This window comes from Microcaecilia unicolor, chromosome 3 (genome assembly GCF_901765095.1).
Source record: "Microcaecilia unicolor chromosome 3, aMicUni1.1, whole genome shotgun sequence".
NCBI lineage: Eukaryota > Metazoa > Chordata > Amphibia > Gymnophiona > Siphonopidae > Microcaecilia > Microcaecilia unicolor.
Genome location: NC_044033.1, coordinates 221,167,766 through 221,185,190, shown reverse-complemented (window position 1 = coordinate 221,185,190; position 17,425 = coordinate 221,167,766). Strand labels below are relative to the sequence as shown.

Sequence of the window (17,425 nt, the reverse complement as noted above, 5' to 3'; positions counted from 1 at the left end):
TAAAAGTGGCTGGGTACTGATAGGTGTGAGAATCACTTGGTGGGAGGGATCTTTTACTAAAGTTTAGTTTGAGTTATCTGCAGCAGGAACTATATGAATAAAATGGCCCTTCTGAAGATAACTTGAGCTAATTGTTAGTAAAAGACCCCTTGGTAACATGACTTAAATACGATGGACTTTGTGTGCATACTGTAGATAAGGTTTTTATATGTGATGTGCTACCACATATACAAGTGCATTCCTGCAAATATGTTGGAACAGGCTCTCTGTTGGCAGATACTGTTCTAAAATACTACCAGATAGACAATATAACTTGGATGTGCCATTCTGGTTTCTATATTCCTTCTAAATTGGGGGCTCCATGTGTGGGTTCCAGTGTCAGTATTGTCGCATGCACTAATTCTTCCCATTCTGTCTTCTTGTAGAAAAGGCTTACAGCAGATAAGAGTAAGTAGTTTTTAAATTTATCTCCATATGTTATAATTTTATAAATGTCTTCTGAATGTTCTGTTCCTGCTGGGTGTGGAAGGCTCTGGGTGGGTCTTCGGAGTTTCAGGGAGATTGGTATCATTGGGTAATTCTTCTTATTTGGATCACTTAAAGTTATCACAAAATGCAAAGTTCCCAGCTCTGCTTCCTCTGGGCCTGTCCCTTTACCAGCTGTTCTTGTTCAATAGACCTTAAGCAGATAAGCAGAAACAACCAGAAAACATCACTAGAAACTGGCTTAGGGAGGCCCACTATCCTCTGTGGTTAGTAGTATTTCCATTAATTTACTCACCACAGAGATCAAACTAACCTGCCTGTGCTTACTGACCTTTTCCTTACTTGCACTTGGTGAGAAGAAGTACATTTGTCCTTTTCCAGTCCTCTGGGACAACTCCAACTCTAAAGAAGCATTGAAAAGGTCAGACAGTGGAGCCACCCATATCTTAAGTTCCTTCAATACCCTCAGATGTATGTTGTCTGGCTCCATTGCTTTGTCTACTTTTAATTTGGCTAGACCCTCATGAACACATTCTTTGAAAAACCAAGTAGAGGTCTACCTCACGTCTATTCATATCTGTGTTTGCTTCTGCAGGCCTATTCCCAGTCTTTCATTTGTGAACACAGAACAGAAATGTTTGTTAAGCAATTCTGCCTTCTCCTTATCACCTTCTACATATTCCTCCCCTTGATCCTTACAATGCCACTTTGGCACTTCCTCCTATCACTAACATATCTAAAACATTTCTTGTACCACCACCCCCCAACCACCTATTTTACTGTATTGACTATTTTTTTCTTCCATGTGCATCTTTGCTTTCCTGACTAGTTTCCCAGCTTTTCTTAGCTTTTCCAGATATTATCACCTGCCTTCCTCTTTCTGCAATCTCCTGAGTTTATGAAGGCTAAACCTCTTTTTCCTTATCTTTTAAATTACTTCTTTTAAAAACCATAGTAGTGCCTTTTCCTTTTATTTAATTTCCCAAGAAACAGCTCATTGCCCTTTAAAATAGGTCCTTTCAGTTTTGCCCACTGCTTTTCTACTTCTCCCAGATGTTCCCACCCAGCTAACAACAACTTGAAGCAATCCTTCATATTAATAAAAGTTAGTTCTCTTGATGCCTGGGTTACTTGGTTTTGAATGAATAATCTCTCCCCATGTCCTAATACTGAACCATATCTTCTGGTGATCACTGGATGTCACAGGGTCACCCACTACATCAGAAACGCTGTCCCCATTCATAAGTACTAAGTTCAGTATCCCCCCTTCCCTCATGGGTTCTATTATCAGTTCCTGCAATAGTTCTCTTTGTAGAACTTCCAGGATCTCCCTACTTCTAGAAAACCCCACAATAGAGATCCCCCTATCAAATCTGGCCTATTGAAATCACCTATTAGTAGTACTTCCCCCTTCACAGCTATACTGTGAATATCTTCAATTAAATCTTTGTCTATTTCTTCTTGTGAGGGAGGTCTGTATACCATCTCAATGTAAATCCATTTAACCAGGTAGGAGAAGCTCCAACATGTTAAATCACGCTCAGTTTGGCTGGCTAACTGGGGATATGTAATGGCACTTATCTAGATAGTTCTGCTGAAATATTCTCTCTAACTGAGAAAATGGAAACTGGCTATTTTGAGGGCGGTTCGGAGAGGAGTCATAATAAGTCTGCCCAACAAGATACTTTATATGTATACCCAAGTTAAATTTGTCCTTGCCTTTCTCAGGGCACAGACCATAGAAGTCTGCCCAGCACTGTTCTTGTACTAAGTTCTGAAGCTAACGTCAAAGCCCCTTAAAATTTACACTGCAGTCCATCCCTATCTATTCAGTCACAAACAGGGCATAGAAGTCTGCCCAGCTCCCATTTTGTTTCCCAATTACCGGTGTCGCCCCCCAATCTTCACTAAGATTCCACGGAACCATTCCTTCTAAAGAGGATTCCTTTGTGTTTATCCCATGCATGTTTGAATTTCATTACCATTTTTATCTCCACCACCTCCTGGGGGAGGGCATTCCACATAGCCACCACCCTCTCTGTTAAAAAATACTTCCTGGCATAGTCTTGAGTCTGCCCCCCTTTCAATCTCAATTCATGTCCTCTAGTTCTACCGCTTTCCCGTCTCCGGAAAAGGTTCGTTTGCGGATTAATACCTTTCATGTCACCCCTGTTTCTCCTTTCCTCCAAGGTATACGTGTTCAAGTCAGCAAGTCTCTCCTCGTACGGTTTGCAATGCAAATCCCATACCATTTTTGTCGCTTTTCTTTGCACCGCTTCCAGGTTTTTTTTTTTACATCTTTAGCAAGATACGACCTCCAAAACTGAACACAATACTTCAAGTGGGGCCTCACCAACGACTTGTAAAGGGGCATCAACACCTCCTTTCTTCTGCTGGTTATGCCCCTCTCTATGCAACCTAGCATCCTTCTGGCCACAGTTGTCGCCTTGTTGCATTGTTTCTTCACCTTCAGATTGTCAGACACCAACACCTTAAGGTCTGTCTCCTGAATCGAGCTTACTAATTTCTCCCCTCCTATTCGGTATCTCTCTTTTGGGGTTCTGCACCCCAAGTAAATCACTCTACACTTCTTGGCATTAAATTTTAACTGCCAGACCCTCGACCATTCTTCTAAGGTTCGAAGATCCCTTCACATCGTTTCTACTCCCTCCAGGGTATCCATCTATTGGCTATTTTCGTGTCATCCGCAAAAGGCACACCTTTCCTTCCAACCCTTCAGCAATATCTCCCCCAAATATATAAACAAAATAGGCCTCAACACCAACCCCTGAGGAACTCCACTGCTCACCTTTCTTTCCTACGATGGGATTCCATTACCACCACTCTCTGCCACCTGTTGGTCAGCCAGTTTCTTTTCCAGTTCACCACTTTCGGTCCTAAGTTCAACCCCTTTCAGCTTATTCACTAGTCTTCGTTGGGGGACAGTATCAAAGGCTTTGCTGAAGTTCAAGTAGATTACTTCTAGCGCACGTCCTTCATCCAGTTCTTTGGTCACCCAGTCCAAAGAAGTCAATAAGATTTGTTTGGCAGGAGAGGAAGATGGCATTTTGAAGAGAACGCAGGAAGCTTCTCTCTCTCTCTCCTACCTCAATTGTTTTTGAAAGCGTTTCTTCATCCCTCAGTGCCTAAGAGGAGGGGTAAGCAGCATGTTGGCCCGGCAACACCTGCTATGCCGAAGGTCGGACCGATGGACTGCTTTACTGCAGCTGGACATTTTTTAGGACAAGATTCCTCGCCGCTGGAGGGAGCGGTGGGAGGTGACCCACTATTCCAGCTTGAGACTGACACCTCATTAAGCCCCGATCTTCGGAGTCCACCACCTATGCCGACGTTGGACCCGCGACGTGCAGTGGAGAACCTGTGCGATGACGCTCCAGGAGGGCTTCTTTCTGCGGGGGCAGGTCACGGTGATGGAGCACCAGCACTTTCCAGCCAGGAGACAGGAGCCAGCGTTTTGCTGGACACCAAAGCGGCAGGAGAGGTACAGCCCTTGGAAGGGAAGGAGATTGAAATTGCAGCTCTCGGTGAGTCCTATTTGCTTGAAAAACCTCAAAAGGTCACTCTTGATACTATATGGGAAGTTCTTTTGAGACTGGAAATTTCCTTATCACAAAAACTGATCTCAGTGAGCCAATGTTCTAAGGCTCCTTTAGAAAAATAACTGTGTTGGAAACAAAAGTTTTTAACTGTTGAAAAAAATATTGAATCTAATATGGGTAAAATAGATAATCTTCAGCAAGCTCATATGAGTCTCATGAAAGAAAATAAACTTTTGCAATACAAAATTGAAAACTTGGAATCAGAGATCTAACACTCTACATTTGATAAGTTTTCCCAAAATGCCAGCAATAGCTCCTCTTATTACCTTTAAAAAATATTTACAGGAGATATTGAAGATTCCTGAACAAGCATGCCCGCCTGTTTCCAAGATATATTACATGTTACTGTATAAAAAGAAAGATACTAGTCAACCTATTGTGGAAGGAGGTGATGTCTCCTTTGATATCTTAAATCTCACGCAATTGATTGAAGAGGATGAGCAGGGCATTAAACTAGCAACGTTATGTTTCAGTTATTTATTGACACCTCAAAATATGGAACATCACAATAATGTCATTAATACAGATCAATATTTAACAATATTTAACAATATTTAACCATACAACAGTAAAACAAGTGTCAAACTTTTTATTGGTAATCTCCCTTCCCTCCCCCCCCCCCCTCCCTGTGGTTCCGCAGTTACAGGAGTATGTTAAGTGTTCTCAGGATGGGCGGAGACATGGGTCCAATTTCATCTTTCTTGGTATCTGGAAAACCGCCCTTCTGCTCGTTATCCAGTTTCTGACGGAAGAGGCATCCCCTTGTCTCAGAGATATCAGCTCATGTCCAAGACTCTCTACCGCCTTATTGGTACTCCAAATCCAAGTCTCCACCATAATACGTTACTCCCCACACCCTCTAACCACCTCCCCACCCAACTCCCAATTTCCCCCCTACCCCCTCCCTCCACCTCCCCAGCAAGCAATGTGTATTCCTATCTCAATCTTCAACTCTAGGCAGCCTTCACTTCCTCCCCTACACTAGCAACGTTAATAGTAACGTTTGTTCTACAACCTGACCGAGATTGGGTATTAAAGCAATTCTTACGTCATAGAGAAGAACTTTTTATGAACTATAAGATTAGAATGTTTTCAGATGTTGCCAGAACAACCCAAAAAACGGCGTCAACTTTTTCTCAAGCTTCGCCCTAGGGTTTTACAAATGGAGAGTCTCTTTTGGTTGAATTTTCCTTGTAAATGTGTACTGAAAGTTAATTTGGTTAAATATGTATTTTACGATCCAACACATTTAACCTCCTTTCTAGATTCAAGGACTGTGGTGTCTCCACCTGCGCAACCAGTAACAATATTTTCATCTACTCCGTAGAATAGTATGAATGGTCTAGTTTCTCTTCATTTCCTTTACTTATTTAAGTGAACTGATTTCATGGAATTGTGTCTTGTTCTCCCTCCTAATAGTGGACTAGAACATCAGAAAGAATACTTATTTCTGTATAATTGTGTAATGTGATGATAATATTCTTATTTTCTTTTCTGTATCTTTTCTTATCAAGAGTATTCTTGATTAATATGTGAAAATATGAAATAAAAAAAATAGATTCGTTTCCAAATAAATTATATCTAGCGCATGTCCTTCATCCAGTTCTTTGGTCACCCAGTCAAGAAGTCAATGAGATTTGTTTGGCAGGATTTTCCTTTGGTAAAGCCATGTTTCCTCGGGTCCTGTAACCCGTTGGCTTCTAGAAAGTTAATTATCCTTTTTTTCAGCAGCGACTCCATTATTTTCCTACCACCGTCTTGAGACTTGCCGGTCTGTAGTTTCCAGCTTCTTCTCTGTTTCCACTTCTGTGAAGAGGGACCACGTCCGCTGTTCTCCAATCCTGCAAAAACTCTCCCGTCTGTAAAGATCTATTAAATAAATCTTAAGAGTCTGGTGCCGTCTCCACCCCGAAAGAAACGAGAGACAGGGTTGATATGATACAGTCATTCAATAGTTGAAAGGTATTAATCTACAAACAAACCTTTTCCAAAGATGGGAAGGTGATAGAACTAGGGGACATGAATTGAGGTTGTATGGGGGGCTGACTCATGAATAATGTCAGGAAGTACTTTTTCATGGAGAGGGTGGTAGATGTGCGGAATGCCCTCCTGCGGGAGATGGTGGAGATAAAAATGGTAACGGAATTCAAAAATGTGTGGATAAATACAAGGAAATGCTGTTTAGAAGGAATGGATCCAAAGAAGCTTAGCAGAGATTAGATGACAACACCAGTAATGGGAATGAGGCTTCGATGACAGCTTCGCAGTTGGAGAATAAGGCTACTGCCAGGCAGACTTCTATGGTCTGTGTCTTGAAAATGGCTATAAGTTTATCTTATTGGGAAGACTAAATGGACTGTACAGGTCTTTATCTGCCGTCATTTACTATGTTAATATGTAATATTTATTTATTTATTTATTGTGAACATTTATATCCCACATAATCCCACCATGGCAGGCTCTATGTGGCTTACAATGTTTAGGAAAAGTACAATATAATAATTATGGTGCAAACAGAGTAGAGAGGAGGGGGAGAGGAATGAGGGAATGCAGATCAGGCAGGAGCGGAGTAAGATCGATCACACAGGTAGGTCTTTAGAGATTTCTTGAACAGACTGTGATCGGCTGTCTCTTTTAACGTTGATGGTAGAGCGTTATAATATAATAATTAACTGTTACTATGTTATATTACTATACCAGTATTCAGCCCTTAACCAGATAAGTTAAGCAAAACAAATATGACTGAATAAATAGCTGTCCTATCTTTGTCCAGTTTACCTTCTCTGGTTAAGGGCTAAATATTTACACTTAAATGGTGAAGTGCTAGCTGGCCGCACATAACCAGATATTCATTGTTGATGCTTGTACGTGGCCTGCCATTGAATATCTGGGCATAAAGCCAGTGGCAGGTAAAAAGAAATCACTCACTGCCACCAGCTGAATATTTACCCCAGATGTGCCATTTCTCTCCTTTCAGATTAACCTACAGTGCCTCTTCCTTGATTTGGAAGTTCTACTATTCTTTTGCTTTAATCTTATTTTTTACATATAGTACCATTCCTCCTTCCTTTCTTTCTACCATGTCTTTCTGAATATATTATAGCTGGCTATACCTATATCTCAGTCATGGTTCTCCATGCATTATCCCCTTGATTCTATATATGACTAATTGGCAAGAATTAGAATTTATGCGTGCATCTGGCTAGGTGCTATCCTATAAAGATGTACACGTAAATTCTTGTGCACGGATCCAGCAAGGGAGCATGGCCATGGGAGGGGTATGGGAGAGTCACAAGCACTCCAAGAATTTGCAAGCAGTATTATAAAATTCCAGAGATCGGCTCCTAATTTAGGCTCAAGGATTTACACCAGGTTTCAATTGGTGCAAATCTTCGCACCTAAAAATTAGGCGCGGATCCCAGCGCTAAATGCTATTCTATAAAAGGTGCACAACTTAGAGCACTGTTTTTAGGATAGCTGTTAGCGCCCATTTTTTTCAGCACCATATATAGAATTTGGTCCCACATCTCTATGACCACCATAAAATCCAAGTCACATTTTGTTTTTTGTTTTTTAATTTTATGATCTTTACTTCTGTAGAGTGCATTGGAGGCAACTTTATTTTTACTGTTTCTTTTACGGATATATTAATTGGACTGAATGCTATATCTTTCTTATATTAGGTCTTTGTGATCTCTTTATAAATACATTTTAGAAAGAAATATAGACAGCTGTGTGGCTGGTGGGCTTTGAGAATAGCTTTCTAATTTGGTTGCTAAGTTTGAAGATGGTGGAGCTCACAGACCACCCATATAAGATTTTAGATGCTGCTGGGGAGGAACCAGCTATGATGCTAAATGTGGGAACTGATGACCTAGGAAAGTGCAGGAGCGATGACCAGGAAGTCAAATTATTTGTGCAGAGAGAGGCAAGATACATTGTAAAGAGTGATGAGGATAAAGATAAAGTGAATGTGCTAACAATTACTTCTCTTTGGTGTTCATGGAAGAAAATCCTGAAGAAGGACTGTAGTTGGCTGCTGAGGGAATATCTGGGAATGGAGTGGATATTGCGCTGTTCACGGAAGTAAGCGTTTATAACAGCTTGAGAATTTGAAGATGATCAAAAGCTATGGGGCCGAATGGGATAAATCCCAGGATACTGAGGAAGCTCAGAGAAGTCCTGGCGGGACCTCTTAAGATTTTAATTAATGGATCTTTAGAGACGAGAGAGGTTCCATGGGATTGGAGATGAGCAGATGTGGTCCCTCTTCACAAAAGAGGAGACAGGGAAAAAGTGGGAAACTACAGGCCGGTAAGCCTCAAGTTGGTGGTAGGAAAAATAATGGAGTCGCTGCTGAAGGAAAGGATAGTAAACTTTCTAGAAGCCAACAGGTTGCATGATCCGAGGCCGAAAGAATCTTACTGACTTCTTTGACTGGGTGACCAAAGAACTGGATGAAACATGTGCTAGATATAATCTACTTGGATTTCAGCAAAGCCTTTGATATCGTCCCTCACAGAAGACTCATGAATAAGATGAGAGGGCTGAACTTAGGACCCAAAGCGGTAAACTGAATAGGAAACTGGTTGACCGACAGGCGACAGAGGGTGATGGTAAATGGAATCCACCCGGAGGAAAGTGAGTAGAGGAGTGCCTCAGTGGTTGGTGCTGGGGCCGATTCTGTTTAATATATTTATGAGAGATATCACTAAAAGGTTAGAAGGAAAAGTTTGCTTTTTTTGTGGATGACACAAAGATAGCCAATAGAGTGGATACCCTGGAGGGAGTAGTTAAAATTAAATGCCAAAAAGTGCAGAGTGACACACTTGGGGTGCAGAAACCGAAAAGAGATATACCAGATAGGAGGGGAGAGATTGGTAAGCTCAGCTCAGGAGAGGGACCTTGGGGTGATGGTGTCCGAGGATCTGAAGGTGACAAAACAATGTGACAAGTTTGTGGTCGTGACCAGAAGGATGCTAGGCTGCATAGAGAGGGGTGTAACCAGCAGAAGAGAGGAGATGTTGATGCCCCTCTCCAAGTCATTGATAAGGCCCCACTTGGAGTATTGTGTTCAGTTTGAAGCCGTATCTTGCTAAGCAAGTAAAAAGACTTGAAGTGCTTCAAAGAAGCTACAAAAATGGTATTGGATTTGCATTGCAAGACGTATGAGGAGAGACTTGCTGACCTTAACATGTATACCCTGGAGGAAAGGAGAAACAAGGGTGATATGATACAGGCATTCATATATTTGCCATGTATTGATCCGCAAACAAACCTTTTCCAGAGTCAGGAAGGTGGTAGAACTAGAGGACATGAATTGAGGTTGAAAGGGGGCAGACTCAGGAATAATGTCAGGAACTATTTTTTCACCAAGAGGGTGGTAGGTACCTGGAATGCTCTCCCATGGGAGGTGTGGAGATGAAAAATGGTTATGGAATTCAGAACTGCGTGGGCTACATGCACAGAGCAGGGCGTAAGGCGTCAGAAACAGCTGATCACAAAGGGAACTTAGTTGAACAAAGGCGCTACTCCAGCGCTGAAGAAGACTCTCTTTGGCTGGCGGGGTTCGGGGACCCCCACCAGCAAAACAAGATATCTGATGCGGGTGGCGACATCGGGGAAGGGTTGGTGGTGGGAGGGGAGTTCAAGGGGATCATTGGCAGGGGGCCATGGCCTAATCTACGGGGCCCAGGCCCCCTCAGGCCCCACATAGCTAAGCCACTGAGGTATACATATGAAGTATCACATACTATATGTAATGAGTTTATCTTGTTGGGCAGACTGGATAGTCCGTACAGGTCTTTATCTGCCATCATCTACTATGTTACTGTTTCATTTCTGGGAAGTAAGCTCTGAATGGATTGTCAGATCCCTCTTAATGGCATTGCCTTCATTTGTGTGCACTGATTCTCTCCTCTTTTGTTTTTTTGTAGAAGACCTTTCTGCACAAGTTGGTGAGTAATTTTCTAACTCTTTACTATAGCTGAAATTATTACGTTTCCTAGGACAATCAATTGAAATGTATGTAGCTCAGTGGCAGGTGGGAATGACAATCGCTTGGTACCTTGCAAGTGGCAACCTCATATGTCACCCAAATAATATTTTACTAAGTGCTGGGGGATGGAGGGGGTGGAGCTGACCTTCATGCTATATAAGAGTATCATTGATTTAGGAGGGTGCAGGAAAGAGGTTATGGAATCTAAGTTATTTATTTATGGGGAGAGGGTAAGACAGAAGGTGAATACCTTTCATTTTGGGGGAATGGGTCCTGTAGGAATTATTAATTCATTTTTAATATCCATGCCCCTGCATTCACTAATTATTCCCTTTTTCATTTTCCTGTAGAAAGACTATCTGCAGATAACAGTAAGTAGTTTTTTATTTATGTTCTGTGGCTAAAATACTTCCACTTTGTTTTCAAACCAGCTGATATTCAAAGCAAGTTAACCAGCTGGGAATGGTCTTTGACCAGTTAACTTGCTTGTATGTGGCTTTCTAGTTATTCTTAGTGGCACTTAACTGGTTATTGCCTCTGAAAATGACTGGTTAGCAACGCATTGGAAGCCATGTATGTCGGATGCTTTAGAGGGGCGTTTCAGGGGTGGAGTTCAGTTAGCTCCCAATATTCTGAGCTAACTGGCCATGTTTAGCACATAAACAACTGTCCTATCTTTACACCCTAGCCCATGGCTGATTAAGTCTGAATATTAACCGGACATGCGCTAGCCAGTTTTAAAAAAAAACTGGAAATTCAATGCTGAAGCCTGCACAGGGCTCAGCATTGAATGTTTGGTTTTATCATTGGCAGCAGACAAAAAAATGCAGTCTGCCGCTGACTGAATATCGGGGGAAAATGTTTTTATTTATTTTACATTTGCTTCAAACTCAAACAGGGTGGCATAAATGCACACAAATGGCAGTTTTCTAGTGATTTGCATGCATGTGGACACATATGTGCATAAAGAACCATTTTTTACTAAACAGTATCTGTAAGTACAACCAAGATTTAATGGCATGTACTTTGCAAGGTGATGTTTGGAAGCAGGTTAGGCGGGTCATACACTATTGCACATAGAATCTTATAACCTACACGTGTTCCTTTGCAATCTAGGTGTAGGTACAAAAGCATTTACACCAGCTCAATGTTTGGTATAAATGTCTGCACTTGCAAAGTAAGTAGGTGTATGGTGGCTTATGCTAGTGTTCTATAAAGAGAAATAGGAATCTACTGAGAAATAGGAATCTACTGTCATTATAAAATAGTCTTGAAAGGAATCATGAGATTCCATGCTGGAGAGAGGACGCAGGTAGAAGGCTCTCCTACTGATCTCTCCCAAAGCCTTGCTTTTATAGTAGATTCAAATCCTTGTGCTTATTGAACTGTTTGGCACTATGTGTGAAGAGCCTGGCCCACTTTGGGGAGATACTCTGGTGGCTAGGTGGCGGCTAGATTGAGCCGATTGGACAAGCAACCTGTTCTACCATCTGAGGATAAAATGGAGGCTCTCACTAGCCTGTGGGTGTCTGAAGTGGCATCAGAGGTAGCTACTCTTATGGAGGCCATACTGGATACAAGATTCCAACCCCTTGAGGAGAAATTAAGCAAAGTACAGGGGACACTTGAGGAGATGACCCAGGAGATTGCGCGCCAGCAACAGCTGACGGGAGAACTTGAGGATCGAGTTTGGGTGATGGAGGATTCTCATACAAAGATACAGAAGTCCTTAGAGACTTGCCAGAAGCATCTGGAAGATTTGGAGAATCTTTCTAGGAGGAGTAATATCCGGTTGGTTGGAATCCCGGAGTCTGTTTTAGATGCAGATCTGCTGGGCCTTTTGGAGGCCTGGATCACGAGGGAGCTACAACTTGCTGACCACGTGGGGCCACTCCGTATAGAACGAGCTCACTGGCTGGGCTCTAGGAGACTGGCTTATGGAAGACCATGGGTGGTCATAGCAAAGATACTTAATTATGCACATAAAGTCGCAATACTGCATGCCCTTCAAGGGGGGGGGGGGGGGGGGTAAAGCACTGACTTATGAAAATAAAAATTACTTCCAGGACTATTCCGTGGGAGTGTCAGCCCAACGGCACTCCTTTTCATCTGTGTGCTCTCAGTTGTTTGAACGTCATGTCCAATTTGCTGTGATCTACCCGGCCCACTTACGGGTGACATACAAGGGACAGACACATCTTTTTGATAACTCAGAGGCGGCACAGACATTCATGGAGGATCTGGACAAAAATATACAAGACTCCAGTGCAAAAGGAATTTGAGGGCAGTGCCGGGAACCAGAGGTGGAGGGTAGGACAAGATCTTCTGTTTCTAGACTGTGTAGTTGCCCTGATCTCGTGTTTTGAATGTTGCAGTGGTGGTTAGGTGGCTGGCGGTGAGCTGGATACAGATTACTAGAGAAGGGGATAGCATATTGCCTTGCTTGGGGTTTGATCAAGAATGCTACAGGGCTATCTCTTTGAGGGCCATATAAGTGTGGTTTTACATGCTAACTAGGGCTAGAGGAATCCCCAGGCTCATGGAGGCTCAGCTCCCTTTTTTTTCTCAATATAAGAGCTGCGTTGGACTAAATGAAGCTAGATCTTGACTGTCTGGACAATGTTAAGGGCAGTAGAGGGTGGCAGGTTCTGTTTATTTGAAGGAGACATCTATGGACTTTTACTCCCTTGGAAGTTCTAACTTTTTGGCAGGAAGGTGAAGCCCAGTGCTGTAAGATACTTGGGTTAGAGTGCCATATTTCTATCCACAAGGGCAGTGTTAAGAGTACCTATACCTTTCGAGTGTGTTTTTTTTTTTTTTTTTAAAATCACAGCTCAACTCAGACTCAGTGAAGGCTTGCCCTTGTTTCATTGGACAATACTATCCGGCTTATTTTCGAAAGAGAAGGACACCCATCTTTCGACACAAATCGGAAGATGGACGGCCTTCTCACAGGGTAGTCCAAATCAGTATAATCGAAATCCGATTTTGGACGTTCCCAACTGCTTTCCGTCACATGGACCACCAAAGTTCAAGGGGGCATGTCAGAGGCATAGCAAAGGCGGGACTTGGGCATGCTTAACACTAGGACGTCCTCGACTCCTCATAATCGAAAGAAACAAGGACGTCCCTGACAAACACTTGGACGACTTTACCTCGTCGTGTTTTTCTTACGACCAAGGCACAAAAAGGTGCCTGAAATGACCACATGACCACCGGAGAGAATCAGGAATGACCTCCCTTTACTCCCCCAGTGGTCACTAACCCCCTCCCACCCTCAAAAAACATCTTTAAAAATATTGATTGCCAGCCTCAGATGTCATAGGTCCATCACAGCAGTATGCAGGTCCCTGGAGCAGTTTTAGTGGGTGCAGTGCACTTCAGACAGGCGACCCAGGCCCATACCCCCTGTTACGTTTGTGGAGGAAACAGCGAGCCCTCCAAAACCCACCAGAAACCCACTGTACCCACATCTAGGTGCCCCCCTTTACCCATAAGGGCTATGGTAGTGGTGTACAGTTGTGGGGTTGGGGGGGCTCAGCATACAAGGTAAGGGAGCTACGTACCTGGGAGCAATTTCTGAAGTCCACTACAGTGCCCCCTAGGGTGCCCGGTTGGTATCCTGGCATGTCAGGGGGACCAGAGCACTAGAAATGCTGGCTCCTCCCACGACCAAATGGCTTCAACACCTCCTTCCTGCCATTAACCCATCACCATTCCTCCTAAGTGCACCCCGTCTTCGTCGCCTTCGTCGCCCAACCTCCCCCACCCTCCTCCGCACTCTCTTGCTCCTCCTCCTGCTATCCGCGGGAGACATTAATCCTAATCCAGGCCCCCCTCACCTGTCCTCCTCCTATCCATGCAAACGATTCCGTGATGTCTCCAATCTCGTTTCTATTCCCCTCCTCCCCCCCTCTTTCCTCTCCTTCTCATGTGCCTTGTGGAATGCCCACTCGGTCTGCAACAAACTGCCTTTCACCCACGATCTCTTCATCTCTCATTCCCTTCAACTGCTCGCCCTAACTGAAACCTGGCTCTCCCCTGACGACTCTGCCTCAGTCGTGGCCCTTTGTCATGGAGGTTATCTCCTCTCCCACACTCCCCCGCACAGCTGGCCATGGTGGAGGCGTCGGGCTACTACTCTCGCCCTCCTGTAGTTTCCAACCCCTCCTCCTACCGCAGTCTCACTGCTTTTCATCCTTTGAAGCTCACTCCATCCGGCTATTCTGCCCATTACCACTCAGAGTGGCAGTCATTTACCGCCCCCCCTAATAAATCCCTCTCTTCCTTCCTCACCGACTTCGATGCCTGGCTTTCCGTCTTTCTTGAACCCTCATCTCCGTCCCTCATTCTCGGAGACTTTAACATACATGTTGATGACCAGTCTGACCCTCACGCTTCTCAGTTCCTCACTCTAACATCCTCCTTCAACCTCCAGCTTTGCTTCACCACCCCTACTCACCGAAACGGCCATTGTCTTGACCTCGTCCTCTCCTACATAAGTACATAAGTACATAAGTAATGCCATACTGGGAAAAGACCAAGGGTCCATCGAGCCCAGCATCCTGTCCACAACAGCGGCCAATCCAGGCCAAGTAATGCCATACTGGGAAAAGACCAAGGGTCCATCGAGCCCAGCATCCTGTCCACAACATCGGCCAATCCAGGCCAAGGGCACCTGGCAAGCTTCCCAAACGTACAAACATTCTATACATGTTATTCCTGGAATTGTGGATTTTTCCCAGGTCCATTTAGTAGCGGTTTTTGGACTTGTCCTTTAGGAAACTGTCCAACCCCTTTTTAAACTCTGCTAAGCTAACCGCCTTCACCACTTTCTCCGGCAACAAATTCCAGAGTTTAATTATACGTTGGGTGAAGAAAAGTTTTCTCCGATTTGTTTTAAATTTACTACACTGTAGTTTCATTGCATGCCCCCTAGTCCTAGTATTTTTGGAAAGCGTGAACAGACGCTTCACATCCACCTGTTCCACTCCACTCATTATTTTATATACCTCTATCATGTCTCCCCTCAGCCGTCTCTTCTCCAAGCTGAATAGCCCTAGCCATCTCTTCCGGCTCTCCCTCCAATTTCCACGTTTCAGCTCTTCCTTTCTCCGATCATCACCTAATCACCTTCACACTTCTTCACCCCCCCCCCCCTCAGCCCCGTCCAACTTTAACCACTACCTCCAGGAATCTCCAGGCTATTGACCCTCCCACCCTATCCTTCAATATTTCTAATCTCCTCCCCTCCATCATGTTCTCCGAGTCTGTCGACAAGGCTGTCTCCACTTACAATGCCACTCTCTCCTCTGCTCTGGACACCCTCACACCATCCACCTCCCGTCCCACAAAGCGTACTAATCCCCAGCCCTGGCTGACCCCTTGTATCCATTACCTTCGCTCCTGCGCCCGATCTGCTGAACGCCTCTGGAGGAAATATCGCACCCATTCAGACTTCCTTCACTACAAATTTATGCTATCCTCCTTCTACTCTTCCCTATTCCTTGCCAAACAGGACTATTACACCCAATTGACCAATTCTCTCAGCTCCAACCCCCGTCGTCTCTTCTCCACCCTTAACTCCCTCCTCAAAGTGCCCTCCGCTCCCACCCCCCACCCCCCTCGCTCTCTCCTCAATCGCTGGCTGATTACTTCCGCGACAAGGTGCAAAAGATCAACCTTGAGTTCACTATCAAGCCATCTCTTCTTCACCCTTCAACCCTCTCCCTCAACCAACCAACCCAGGCCTTTTTCTCCTCCTTTCCTGTCATCACCGAGGAGGAAACCACTCGCCTTCTTTCCTCCTCGAAATGCACCACCTGCTCTTCTGATCCCATCCCCACCAACTTACTTAACATCATCTCTCATACTGTCACCCCCTCCATCTGTCATATCCTCAACCTCTCTCTCTCCACTGCAACTGTCCCCGACACCTTCAAGCACGCCGTAGTCACACCTCTCCTCAAAAAACCATCACTTGACCCTACCTGTCCCTCCAACTACCGCCCCATCTCCCTCCTACCCTTCCTCTCCAAAATACTTGAGCGTGCCGTTCACAGCCGCTGCCTTGATTTTCTCTCCTCTCATGCCATCCTCGATCCACTTCAATCCGGCTGTCGCCCTCTTCACTCGACACAAACAGCACTCTCTAAAGTCTGTAATGACCTGTTCCTTGCCAAATCCAGAGGCCACTACTCCATCCTCATCCTCCTTGATCTATCCGCCGCTTTTGACACTGTCAATCATGACTTACTTCTTGCCACACTGTCCTCATTTGGGTTCCAGGGCTCTGTCCTCTCCTGGTTCTCCTCCTATCTCTCCCACCGCACCTTCAGAGTTCACTCTCATGGATCTTCCTCCACCCCTATCCCCCTATCTATTGGTGTTCCCCAGGGATCTGTCCTTGGACCCCTTCTCTTCTCAATCTACACCTCTTCCCTGGGCTCCCTGATCTCATCTCATGGTTTCCAGTATCATCTCTATGCTGATGACACCCAGCTATATCTCTCCACACCAGACATCACCGCAGAGACCCAGGCAAAGGTATCAGCCTGCTTATCCGACATTGCTGCCTGGATGTCCAACCGCCACCTGAAACTGAACATGTCCAAGACCGAGCTCATCGTCTTTCCACCAAAACCCATGTCTCCTCTTCCTCCACTTTCTATCTCAGTTGATAACACCCTCATCCTCCCCGTCTCATCTGCCCGCAACCTCGGAGTCATCTTTGACTCCTCCCTCTCCTTCTCTGCGCATATCCAGCAGATAGCCAAGACCTGTCGCTTCTTCCTCTTTAACATCAGCAAAATTCGCCCTTTCCTCTCAGAACACACCACCCGCACTCTCGTCCACGCTCTCATTACCTCTCGCCTTGACTACTGCCGGCCTCCCACTTAGCCATCTATCCCCCCTTCAATCTGTTCAGAACTCTGCTGCACGTCTCATATTCCGCCAGAACCGATATACTCATATCACCCCTCTCCTCAGGTCACTTCACTGGCTTCCAATCAGATACCGCATTCAATTCAAGCTTCTCCTTCTTACCTACAAATGCACTCAGTCTGCTGCCCCTCACTACCTTTCTACCCTCATCTCCCCTTACGTTCCCGCCCGTAACCTCCGTTCACAGGACAAATCCCTCCTCTCTGTACCCTTCTCCACCAACGCCAACTCCAGGCTCCGCTCATTCTGCCTCGCCTCACCCTATGCTTGGAACAACCTTCCTGAGCCCTTACGCCAAGCCCCCTCCCTGCCAATCTTCAAGTCTTTGCTTAAAACCCACCTCTTCAATGCTGCATTCGGCACCTAACTCTTACCG

General features: G+C 44.7%; 1 protein-coding gene across 1 annotated transcript in view; it reads left to right on the top strand.

Annotated features, from left to right (window-relative positions):
- Window positions 1-171: 171 nt before the first annotated feature.
- Window positions 172-17,425, top strand: part of LOC115464390 (erythroid membrane-associated protein-like) — a 32,688-nt gene continuing 15,434 nt past the window's right edge. The window contains exons 1-4 of the mRNA XM_030194775.1: window positions 172-180; window positions 426-447; window positions 10,043-10,063; window positions 10,455-10,475. Coding sequence (XP_030050635.1) covers window positions 172-180; window positions 426-447; window positions 10,043-10,063; window positions 10,455-10,475 — 73 coding nt within the window. The remainder of the gene's footprint in view (window positions 181-425; window positions 448-10,042; window positions 10,064-10,454; window positions 10,476-17,425) is intronic.